Here is a 12,187-nt window from a genome sequence, read left to right on the forward strand (position 1 = left end):
GTACTCACGGACAGATCCGTGTACCGATTGGCGTGTATAGACATGTACGGCCATCTGTCGCTTTTTTACCCATGGAGACGTCACCTTCCACTGAAGTGTATCCGCACCTCTCGGCGCAGAACACGACGGAAAAGACGGCAGTCGGACTTGGCGGGGTTTCGAGAGCCCCGGTTGCCTGAGACCCGCCCCGCATCCCCCGTTTTGACACACACGTCCGTTCCTCCCGGCGTCTCCAGACTGTGTGTGTGTGTGTGTCAGTGGGCGTTTGATCGACGCGAAGCTGCGCCTTGTTTTCTTACTCGACCTCTCTTTGAGACGAGGCGAGGATGTTTCGAGTGTTTGAGAATTCCGAGACGAGGCAGACTCCCAGAGAAAAACGGGACCGCCTCGCGGCTCCGAGCTGCACGCGGCTCTGCTTGCGATGTTGTTTTGGCTTCTGGTGTTCTCGCGAGTGCTCCAGATGGGGAGAAGTGTGCACTGTCGTTTTCTCTTGTCGAAACCGAATCCTTTGACGTTGACTGCGCGATGAACCGTGAAGTTCTCCCGCTGCAGCGGCGGGCAAAAGAGAAAAAGACACGCGAAACACAGGCCAAGCTTTCAACACACACAGAAATACACCTGGGAGCACTTGGTAGAAAAGAGACAGATCACCTCTTTTCCCACACGTGGCAACGTCTCGTCGGAAACCCACCATGTCTCCGCCCACACATATGCATGCGTATACATTACATACACGAATATACTTTCTATTTTTTACATGCGTAAATACACGTACAAGGAGAGTGAGACATAGACATAGACGACTGCGTGTGCATGCGCAACACTCCAGGAAGCACAGCTTTCGAAAGTCTTGGTTGCAGTCGCAGGAAAACGCACTTTGTGGCCAAGAGGCCCAGGCCACGCGCATTCCGCGTTCTGACGCCGGAGTGTTCGAAAACTGAACAGATCGCACGCCTTGACAAACAGCGGAGCGTCGTGTCGGATTAGGCTCCGCGAAGACAGATCTATTAACTTCCGTGGTACATGTGTCTTTATGGAAGCTTGCAAAGGAGGTAAAAACGATATGTTTCACATTTGATATAGGCAAGTTCGTGTCGCAGCGCCGTGTCGACGTGAGGAGCTCTGTAAAAACCCAGGGGTGCTACAGCCTCACTTCTTCCTCTGCGTCCGCCGCTGTTTTTCTGTCGAATGCTCTGTGCAGTTTCTCTTGTGAAAAATGAGGAGCCTTCAGGTTCCTGTGCGAAGTTTGTTTCGCTCGTCTCACTGTCGAGAGACGCGTTCATTTTTTCCATCGATGAGTCAGTTTCCAGCGTCTGTTACGTGACTGGAAAAAAACTGTAGTAGGGACCCGCCCTCTCCTTCTGGAAGCCCCCTCTAGGGACAGTGCATTTTGATCGACGATCTGAGTTGGGCAATTCGTTCTCCAAAAACGTGTTTTTGACGACACCGGAAAACTCAAAAGCTGGAAAAATGACTCGCCGTCCCGCTCTCAGCACGTGTTAACAGATGCCCCGACGGTTATACGCATATATATTTGTATACACCTGTATGTACCTGTGCTTAAAGATCCAGCTTTGACAATCCAGTAATGCTGCGATAAAGAAGCAAGACACATGTGTATATATAGAGAACACGGGAGCGGAGAAAGTTGAAAGGTGCGTGTGATCTGGTTCACACCGGGACTACGCGGCGTTGCCTCTCCTGCTCTTGGTTTCGTTCTTCTATTCACTCTTGGCCTCTCCTCATAGCAAGACAGTCGCCGCAAATGCTTTTTAGTTTTCTTAATGTCGATTTCCTTTCAGTCGGGCTGAGGCGAAAAGATACAGTTCGAAGCGTTTCGGGCTCATGCCTGTCAGCGGCTGCGCCTGCATGCACGACGAAAAACTCTGCATGACTTCCATTGGCGCACGCATGCCTTTTTTCTTGCTCGCGCTTAAGACAGGCCTGGTCTAGATGCGAATTCACATTTCGGTAACGCCCCTTTTTTTCGCGCATCCAGATGCCAGCAAGTTTCGCGGAATGTGAAGTTGTGTTTGACACCGTGTTCTCTCATTTCGAAGAACGCTGTCCCGTGCATGCGGCCTCCGCCAGCGACTGCGTGCGGATTTTCTCTTTCTGGCTCGATTCCCGTCTTTGTCTTGATCTGCAGATATGCTTTTGCCTTATGTAATGGTGGAGCTTGTTGGCTGCACGCGGAAGGACTCTTGCGCCGCCCTCTCTTCAACCAGGGGAGCGTGACATAACGCCGTGACTAGCTGCCTGGGCCGGACCGTTGCCAGGAACGAGATGTTCTCGCCGATCTTGGACGAAATCTCCTGTACTGCCGTAGAGTTCATCTACTCTTGTCTCGCGCTGATGAGCCAAACGCCGTTTTCTCTCCATTCGCTGTCTGCCACGCCACGGTGTCTGTCCACATCTCCAGCGCATGCAGCCCCAAAACCCGACTGGGAATGACGCGGATCATCCCGTGAATTGCAATTGCGCATTGTCTTTCAGCGGCAACGGGCTTCACATTTCCGCGGCAAGTTGCGGCCTTTTTGGCTGCGCAGCTTCTGCGATCTTTCCCTTTTCCGTGTGGCGACGATTTCCTCGTGTCGAACCTACTCTCGACGCGAGCTCTGTCGACGGTCGTGGTCCAGCGACTGCCGCGGTCTGTACACTGTAGGCAGAGAAGCCGCTCCAGCAGCCGTTCCAGAAACCACCAAAGCATAGACCTTCCTCCACGGAAAGCGGGGCAACAGATTCTTTTGTGTCTCGTGAAGTCGTTTTTTGAAGGTCAGCAGAGTGCGTCGCCCAGTACAGAACAGAAGCTCTGTGTGTCTTGCTCTCCCGGGGGCTCCTTCCCCCCTCCTTCCGCCTCTCTCTATTCTCGCCTCATCCGTCTTCGTGCGGCACGTCACCCCACGACCGCCCAAGGAAATGATGCGCGCTTCCGTCCCTCACAACCCAGAATGGCCGCATGCAGCAGACAAGACGGTAACGACGTTGATTCGCCGCAGTCGCCTTCTGCCACGTCCTTGCGGAGACGCCGCGAGGCCCAGTCAGGCAAGCTCTCCCTCGCGAAGCGTGAGCGCGTCGTCAGAGGACGGGAGTGACTGCATGCGGCTTCGCGGCGATGGCCGGGAGGGTCCGTTGCCGGCGCGAAGAATGCCGTCGGGAAAGCGGAGAAGAGAAAGCTGCCACGTCGGGTCTCCAAGGCTGTACGCAGCGCGCGGGCCGCCTGAGCTCGTGCCAGGTGCGTTCTCGAGCCTCAGCAGCAGCGGGGAGGACGACGAGGAGGAGCGCTGCGACGAGGCCCCCACCTGTGGAGGTTTTCGGGAGGAGGACGAGTCATCGGACAAGGACGACGACGTGGAAGATGACCCAGAGTCTGGCTCAGAGCAACCGATTCAAGGAGGCAGTTTCCCTCATCAGTACTCTTCACCCAAGTTGCCGAGCTTTCCGAGGACACTGCGACGCCTGTTGCATGCGCTCGCGAAGCGGCTCCTCCAGCAGCCGGATAGGCGCGCCTTCACTCAGGAACTCTGTCCCCTCTCGGAAATCGACTCCGCGAGCCGGACTCGCTCCTCGCGGGAGCCGCCTTACGGCGCCCTCCCGAGCGTCGGGTGTACATACACCGAAGCTGTGCGCCTCGTGGCGCTGCTGCTCAAAGACGTGGGCCCCGGCGGCTGCGTCTCGCCGCAACTGTACGAGCTGGTCGACGAGTGCGTCGCTCGCGCCGGCGGAAGCTGCCTGCAGTCGATCCCCGACACGCCGCAACGGCGCAGGCGAGGCAGGCCGCAGTCGACTGAAGAAACTCGCTCCGAGTCCGCCGCGCAAGCGGCCGAGGCGGTGCGACAAATGGAGAACGTGCAGTGGCAACTGTGGCGAGACACTGCCAAGTGTACATCCACCATGAGGGGGCAGATCTGTTGCCAGAGCATCGATCGACTGATCACGTCCCGGCAGACCCAAGCCGCTGTGTGGGAGGGAAGCAGGTAAGAGTCAAAGTCGGCAGAGTGCTGCGAATTTCCGGAAACAGCGAAGTGAGTCCGTTTCGTCTCTCCCCGTTTGCGTTCGAATCGCTTTCTTCCCGGTGTACTCCGCTGGAAAGTGCCCGCCACGCACTCCGACCCTCGAAAGGGGCTGTGTGCCAATCCGCCCTTCCGGGCCGAAAAAGCCTGCCTCCGGGGCTTCCCCGTTTTTCCCACAATGTAGGATCTAGCTGCGATCTCCATGTTCTTAATGCCAGCTTTGCACGGAGGACGACGGACCTGCTTTGTATCAGTCTGCATAGTGGGAGGGGGGTTCGGAAGTCGTTTTCTCTCTGAACTGCGCCGACGCGCACAGAGCCCAATATCAGGGCTCGGCTGCCGCTCTCTCGTGTTTCTTCGGCCAGCGGCCGACTCGTGAGCTTTGTGTCTCTGCACATTTTGTCTCCAGCAAAGTAGCGGCGTGGCGTCTCGGCGCTTCCGACTGCGTGGCCGCCGCTGCGCTCGTCACCGCGAAATGTCTTCTCTCTCTCCAGCTCTCTCTCCGAAGCATGCAGCGAAGGGGGTTGACGCGTCATTCCGACGAGGACGAAGAACCGTCTGAAGACGTGCACATCCATGCGGAAGAGCAAAGCGACCGAGAGAGAGGAACCGGACGGAGAAAAGGTCGACATGGACAAAAACTATGGGAAAAAGCTCTCGGCAAGGTCCCCCGAGAAATCAGGTACGGGCTTTTTTTCCGCGTGGGCATTCATGATCGGTTTTGCCACGCCGCGTGCAAAGACGCGAGACTGGAGCCGAGTCTCTCCACCAAGGCTGTCCTCGTCGGTCGGGCCCGTTTCCGGCCGCTGCTTTCTTCCGAGCTGCGTCCGGCAGCCGCTCTGCCCGATACCTCCCGGTTTCGACGTCAGGAGGACGTTCCGAGCGGGGTGTACATACAGAGGAATTCCACTCCGAACGCCTTGCGGTAGCTCGTCTCTGTGTGTGTATTCAAGAGGGAACAGACGCGGTACGCACATCTATGCATACGCGTCCATACAAAATGGTCTTTATGCATACTCGACTAACCGCTTTGCCACGCACCTGCAGCTGCCTCCAACGCCCGACACGTTTCGTACAGTCCCGCCGTTGTCAATTGGGGGCATTCGGTTTTGATCGGCTGCACAGGAGCTCCTTCAGACATGCGCTTTCCTATATATCCATGTGGGTGCACGTATTCTCTGTGCGCGCAAGCATGCATGTGGAAAAAGGCATATAAACTCTACAAGACTTTTGTCAGGCACGAAACGCTCTGTCTGCGCTCCCGTGTCATGTCTGCGTCCTTCAGAGCCGAGGTGGAATCTGCGCTTCTGTTCTGTCTGAGAAAGAAAAAGGTACAGCTGGAGCGAGGGAAACACCCTGAGGCGAGGTGCGAGACACCGAGGAAGAGAGGCCAGTGTTCCGTTGGGAAAAGCAGAGGACTTTAGAAACCCCTTTTCCCTTTTCGCATTTCTTCATTTTCTCCCTCTCACCGATTCTGTCGCACATTCTCTCTGCTTCAGCCCCCTGCATGCATTTTTCTCTCTCCGTCGCTGCGTCTACTTCTGAGACGGCTTTCTGTCTCTCTCGCGGTCCAGTGGATCCTGGTTCCAGGTCCGCACTCCCCTGCTTTTTTGGAGCGTTTTTTACGAGTGGCGACACGCCCGTTTCAACGACAGCTGAACGCGTGCATGCGCGTCCTCTCATATACACGCCTCGGTTTCCTCAGTCATGAGGTCAGCGGGTGTTTAGACACTGAACTGCAGAGTTGTGCTTGGCTTCTGTGACGTGCGCCGCCCCCCCCCCCCCCCAGATGCCGCCTATTCTCCTCGTGCAGTTGTTCGTCGCTCTCAATCGGCGGAGCAACGTAAGCAGCGAAGTGCGAATGCGAGGCCCTCCCGAAGGGAAGGAATGTGGACGGAAACTGCATCGAGAGAGTGTCCTCGTTCGTCAACCTCGGAAATGCAAATGGGGTCTGTTGAACGAAATGCAAGACACCACGCCACTTCCTTCATACGCATTTACGTAAATGGGTGGGGTTTTCACACGTACATATATGTGCTATAGGTATGCATATATCTATCCATATTGGTGTCTTGAATAGCTAGTATGTTTTGAGGGGGCGAGTTTTTCAGGGTGGAGGTTGAAGAGGTGCTCATGCAGAAAGGAAGAGAGGAGAACCGCACGTGTCCCTGTTTCTTCTCGACTTGTGTTTTTTTCTCAGCTGTCTTCATGTCTCGCGCTGACTTCCAGTTTCTGTCGACTCTTTCCCTCCGCGCCGTTCTTGCGTGACGTCCGGCTCGAGCTTCTTCTGCTCCAGGTGGGTGATTTGAACTGCCTTCTGAGGAGAAAAAAGACGAGGGAAAGGAGCGAAAAGGAGAACATGAACAACAGCGAGATCGGATGCGACAGCAAGGAAGAAGGAGAGCTCCACTTCTGTCTTTGAGTTTCCTCGCATGCTTGAACCATGTGCCGGCCGGGCCTTTGTGCACTGGAGATTCCTTCGCCCTTTTTCATCGATTTCTTCGTCTGTTTCACTCTGCCTCACTTCTCGTGTCGAGATTGAGTGAGGATAACGAAGGTATTGTTTTTAGCTGGCGCGGAAGCCGCCGTAAGATCGATGGCACTCTTCCTTGCAGAGAAATCTGCGGATTCCTCGCGTTCTTCAAACACCCCTTCGGGAGGCCCCTCTAGGATTTTAGACTGCACCATACTACGCTGAAGAGGAGGGAACCGTCTCTGAGATGTCGCGGCTCTGTTTCGCGGGGACCGCCGGGTGCCGAGGCGAAGATATGATAGCCAGTGGACTGCGTGTGATGATGGAAGCGTCTAGGTAAACGAAAGGTTTCCCCAGATCACTTCTCAGGGGATAGCTGCTTGCTATCGACGCGTACCGAGGCGCGGGCTACCCGGGATACAGCCGTGCCTCGCATTTCTCGTGCCGAGGACACAACTCGGGACCGGCAGGAAAAATACTAGAATTCATCAAGCCAACCACCAGGTGGCCTTTGCGCGCCGTGCGCTTTGCTTCGCGTCCTTTTCTCCGCAAAGCCTGCACATCTCCAATGAAGTCTCCCCATCCGACTGAAAGAGCTTTGTCCTTCGGCTTCACTTGGGAGGAGTCTGTGAAACGAGGAACCGCGCCAGTCTCGCTTCCGTCGTGAAGCACAGACTTGAGTTCCGTATGTTTCCAGCACACTGAAACTGTTCACGTTCCGGTGCCTCCGCTGCATGCAGCTCCGGAAGAACGAACGCAAGGGAGGGGAGAGACACAAGTCTTCTGCGCAGGAAGAGCCCCGAGACCGACTGGACACGCTCTTCACCGGCCTCTTCCAACTCCTCGATGAAGAGAAGACGGAACTGGAACGCACGCGAAAGGCGCTGGTAAGTCTCCCAGTCGCCCCACATGCATCCCGAGGACCGGTCAGCTGTGCATCTATGACGCCGAGCTATCGCTGGCGTTCCGATCTATTTCCACGCATACGTCCACCCATGCACGCATGCCCTTCACAGCGCGTGTACAGTGGAGGTCAGGTACCGTGCTAGGTTGTAGATCTTCCGTACGCATATATGCGTGCGGTACGGCAGTTTTGTTTTTTCCAGTCGGCGTTTGTCGCGGAAACGCAGACTTCTGGCGTGGATTCGTTTGAAAAGCTTTTTTGTGTCGATGCAGAGCGCCGCGAGCAAACGGTTCGTCAAAGTTCACTGGTGAGCCTCGAACTTCCCGACAAAAAGGTGCAAAACCTGAGTGGACGCGATCGAGGTCCGTCTTCGCATGCACCCGTCTTCGGGGGAACCAGGTGCTTTTTTTGCACAGTTCGCTGAAGCTGGAAGGGCGCGTCGGGTGGCCTCGTACAATATACCTAGGTGAACACTTGATGAGCGTGCAACATGTCCAGAGCAATTTTGGCATGCAAGTACCCTCGGCAACTGCGATTTCTCCAACCGCGTTTCGTTTCGGTCTCGAGCGCGTAAAATGTCAAGGGTTCTTACGGCTCAACCGTTCTTGGGAAGTCGCCTTGCGTAGTTTCGTGGAAACCGACCCCCAACGAGGTTCTCTTGTGTCCCTGTCTCTTCTCGGCAGCGGCGGCGAAGAAGCGCTCCAGCGATTGAGCGAGTTCTGGGAGTGCTTGAAGAAGCGCGACAGGCTGAACTGTCTTCTGTTGGCCCTGGTGAGTTTCCCCTCCTAGACGCTTGTCGCACGGAAAGATGCGTTGTTTCACTCAGGGATGAAATGGGAAGTGTTAAAGTGAATGGCCGTTGTTTTCACAAAAAAAATCGGTGTACGTGCCTGTCGTACCAACTGCTTTGTCTCGTGACGCAGATCGATTCTCTGTCTCCCGTTCCAAGCGCACAGTTTGGAATGTCCTAGATGCCACGGTGCATGCACCAACGTCGGGAAACTCGAGTCTTTTCCGGTTCCACCTAAAAGGATCCTTTTGCCGGGGGCTACTTTCTGTCGGGCGCCGAGCGCACCCCTCTCTGTGGTCTCTCTCGTCGTCGCCGCACACACCAATGGAGTTTGATTCTCTAGGCGACCCCGTAAATTCTCAAAACGTTATGCAGAGAAAACTCTGATCGGCAGTTCCACTTGGGAGGTAGACCTGTCCACACTCCGCGGGCAAACGGGTCCGCTCGCATTCTCGCAGGATCCAGCGCTCCACGCTTCTCGCCTCCACTTGCATGCACCGGAATGCCCATCCTTCAACGTGCTACGGGGACACCCGGACCCGCGAGGGGCGAACTGGTAATTGCGTGTGCCGGCAAAAGACACGGGATGCGTTTCCTCGCCTGCAAGCTCAAAAGTGTTACCCTATGTCGTGGTTGCCACAGACTTCCTCCACTGCTTCAGGAAGCCCGCGCTGGCCTCGTAGATGCATGCACAAAGTGTATGGGTGTGCCGTGGTCTGGGAACACATCGGTTTGTCCGGCACCTTCGGGGCATAAACTCGCACCAAAAAGCTCGTGCACGTGCATGCAGGAGGTCCGACCCAGCTGCGCGTCGACTTGGTGGCGGCTGGCGAGATTCTTGACTTCCAACAGCGCGCCGCGGGAGCTTTTGAAAATGCGCTGCAGGCTCCAGGCGTTTTCTGGCTCTGTGAGAACCGAAGAAGCACCGAAAAACCGCGCAGGCCCACAGACGGACTACATGGAGCGCTTCACCCGAAGGTTCTTCGTGCATGACAGTGAGTCCACGTTCACCTAAGCTGTGCAAAGTGCCACAACGTTTTCTAAGAACCGCGAAGACACGCATATATACATAATCCGCTCGCAAGTCATGCTACTCGCGAAAGAAGGCGTGAGTCTCTTGGCGTATTCTGCGGAGCTGTCACTCCTCGGAGCGTGGTCCTGGTGTACATACACTTGGATCCACGCGTCAAACTGCGTTTTCTCTGGCGTGCAGGCTGCACTCTGAACGTCGTCCAGGAGGCCGGCCGCGTGCCGCTGTTCTTCTGCGCGCCCTTCTTCCTCAACTCTCTTCAGTTGCTGCTCGAGTTGGCGAGTCTCCTCGGAGCGGCGTTCTCGCAAACTCGCCCGCAGTTGCTGACCTCGGGTGGCAAGCGTCTTTTGAAAGAAAGTCGAAGCTGCGCCTCCCAAGATTTTCCTTTGCTGTCACAAGGCTCGGTTTCCACACCGCGCCACACTTCCACGAAAAGGGGTGCTGGGATGCGGGTCCCTCTGGGAGAGAGTCAGTGTTTGAAATGGGACAGTGAATCTTGTGAATCAGTGCTTGGCGCCTTCGAGGTATCGAATGCGTTGAAGGCTGAAGTGCGTCAGGTGGTGCGTGGCTTTGCAAATGCTGTTCTCGGTTTCTTCCGTGTTTCCCCACACACACTGTTCGATTTCACGGTGCTCACTCAACTCACACTTGAGAGTTTGAGCGTTTGAAAGATAAAAATATGCCCAAAGCGTCGTCAGTTTTGCGCATATTTAGGCAGATTCGACGCCAGCATCTCCGAATTTGCAACTAGCTGTTGCAACGTCTCTAGAGACATGCAGTAAGGCACGCCAACCGGCGTTGGAGCAGATGATCTGACGCGCGGCGGATCCCCGTGTGTCCGTACAGCAAGTCACCTTCGCATGTGTGGCTGCGCAAGAGGCGGGGCCCTGTGCGGACCTCGGCCATCATGTTGAACTTGAGGGGATCCGAGAAAGATGAGAGCGAGAAAATCGGGGGGAAAGAGCAGAGAACGACCGAGCGAGTGCGACACACCCGGAAAGAAAATGGAAAGCGGCTTCCCGAGGACACGGCACGAACGGCAAGAAACCCAAAGTCCGTTGGTCGCAGTTCGACGAACAGTTTTTCCAACTGCCAAATTACATGCATCAGCCATTGGCAGTCTTCTTCTCTGTACTTTCAAAAGCGAAACAAAACCAAACGAGCACGTACATGTGCTGGTAGCTGGGTTACTCTAGCCCTCGAGGAGCTGTGACGTTGACGCCGCACACGGCACGAAGACCGCCAACACACGCGGAGCCTCGACCTTCGAACGCATTCGGCGCCTCGGCGAAGTGTCCTAGTCGTTCTGCGTTCTCGGTCGCTAAAGATTCCACACAGCTTTGCGCGTTTAACGCTTCCACCGGAGTCAAGATTTCCAGTTTTCCCCTCAAGTTGGTCTTTCGTGCGGCCGTCCCCCCGTGACTGCGCCGCCCCGAAGCACGAGACGCGTCGCCAGATGCCTGCTTGCTGAAGCCCTTGGCTAGAAGGAAGCGTTGTCAGTGCGCAGAACCCACTCCCCGCAAGGCGTTCGATGGTTCAGTCCCCTCAAAAATTAAAATCCAACTTTCTTGTATTCAAAGGCAGGCTTCCCCGCCAACTACCTTCTTCTGTCGATCCCCTCGCGAGGTCGCTGACTGGGGTTTGCGGAAGCGGCGCCTCGGGTGCCTTGCTCGTTCTGGGGCGACGCTCCGCCCGAGTCGCCTCCCATGAGACTCGCCATGAGGAGAACTCCCAAAATAAGCCACCAGTTCCGTCTCCAGAATGACGGCTGCTCTTCCGGCTTCTCGCCCTCGCCTTCTTGGCCCGGAGCCCCCACAGACGGAGCTCGGTGCTGGCCCTCTCCAGGGAAGTACGCGGGCACGATGAGCGCATCTTTTGCAGCTTTTGTCGGCGGCAACACCACTTGCAATGCTGGAACTCTACTCCGCGATTGCGCGGCATTCTGGCCCTTTGAAGCCTGAGCTACATCCGGACAGGTTACCACAAAGCGCTCAGAAACTGCGTTCGCCGAGCCCGTATCTAAAGATCGGGCAGCCTCCAGAGTTTGAGTCGCAGGAATCTGGCCGCTAGAGCCGTCGGGGACACGTTGAATGGAAGCAGAGAAAGGAACAAGGGAAGGCGAGACGTGCAGAGAAAGCAGGAAGGGCGGCTCAGTGTCGCACACAGCTGACGGAGACCCGGGTCTCGGAGACTCCCTCATGAATGAGAAAACAGGGGCAGATGCCTCGAGAGCTGGAGGAATGTTCTTGGTGTGCTGGTTCTTCCCGTCTTCTTGGTTCGCGACGGGTTCAAGCCGCAGAGACAGCAATGGATACGTGCTGGAGGGCTGCGTTTCCTCAGCTTGCGCAGACTCCTGCTCTCGAGTCGCCGCTTCGACAGCCGACGAAAGAACGCTGTCGGAGAAGGAAATCCACGAGGCCCGAACCGCACGCGTAGGGCCTTCTGCAAAGGCCGGAGCAGCCCCGCCGGCTCCGCCTGAGAACTGGTTCTTGGAGTTAACTGCTCTGGGTTCCGCCGGGCGGCTGTACTCTCGGATGGCCAGCCGTCCCAGTTGCTTCCCCTCAACGTGTGAGCCGACACCTAGCCCCGAGAAAACGGAGAGCCTTACATCATAAAGGAAGTTCGATGTTGCTGAGCAGCATAGCAACAGATGCGTACTAATCGTGGCCCAGACTACAAAGAGTCGGACACAGTCGCGGGCTGCATGCCCTCGTAGTGCGAAAGTAGCACCCACCATCCCCGCGCTACTGCCTGCAAGAGGAAGGTCACACCTTCCTCGACAGAGGAATTGCGCCTTCTAGTGAAGAGGAGAAACAGCCAGAAAAGAAAATATCGTGTGTTACCCTGGACGATGCTTCTCATTCAACGCAGGATGAGGAAAACCGATGTACCGTGTAGTTCAAATGCCGCACAAGACGCTCGTGTAACAAAACACCGCACAGCAGGCACGTTCTCTGTATACTGGTTTTAAGAACCC

The 12,187-nt window shown here is 56.0% G+C and overlaps 2 protein-coding genes across 2 annotated transcripts; one reads left to right on the plus strand and one right to left on the minus strand.

Moving 5' to 3' along the window:
* Window positions 1–2,919: 2,919 nt before the first annotated feature.
* On the plus strand, window positions 2,920–8,179 carry NCLIV_031020 (conserved hypothetical protein; the record flags this gene model as incomplete). Its single annotated transcript, XM_003883298.1, has 7 exons — window positions 2,920–3,977; window positions 4,423–4,695; window positions 5,299–5,344; window positions 6,214–6,309; window positions 7,227–7,373; window positions 7,663–7,697; window positions 8,074–8,179. The coding sequence occupies 7 exons, from the start codon at window positions 2,920–2,922 to the stop codon at window positions 8,177–8,179; spliced, it is 1,761 nt and encodes a 586-aa protein (XP_003883347.1).
* Window positions 8,180–10,807: 2,628 nt separating this feature from the next.
* Window positions 10,808–11,947, minus strand: NCLIV_031030 (conserved hypothetical protein; the record flags this gene model as incomplete). The annotated part of the gene is made up of 1 exon (XM_003883299.1): window positions 10,808–11,947. One exon carries the CDS (start codon window positions 11,945–11,947, stop codon window positions 10,808–10,810), a length of 1,140 nt encoding a protein of 379 aa, XP_003883348.1.
* Window positions 11,948–12,187: the final 240 nt, after the last annotated feature.

The sequence above is a fragment of the Neospora caninum genome, chromosome VIII (genome assembly GCF_000208865.1).
Source record: "Neospora caninum Liverpool complete genome, chromosome VIII".
Taxonomy (NCBI): Eukaryota; Apicomplexa; class Conoidasida; order Eucoccidiorida; family Sarcocystidae; genus Neospora; species Neospora caninum.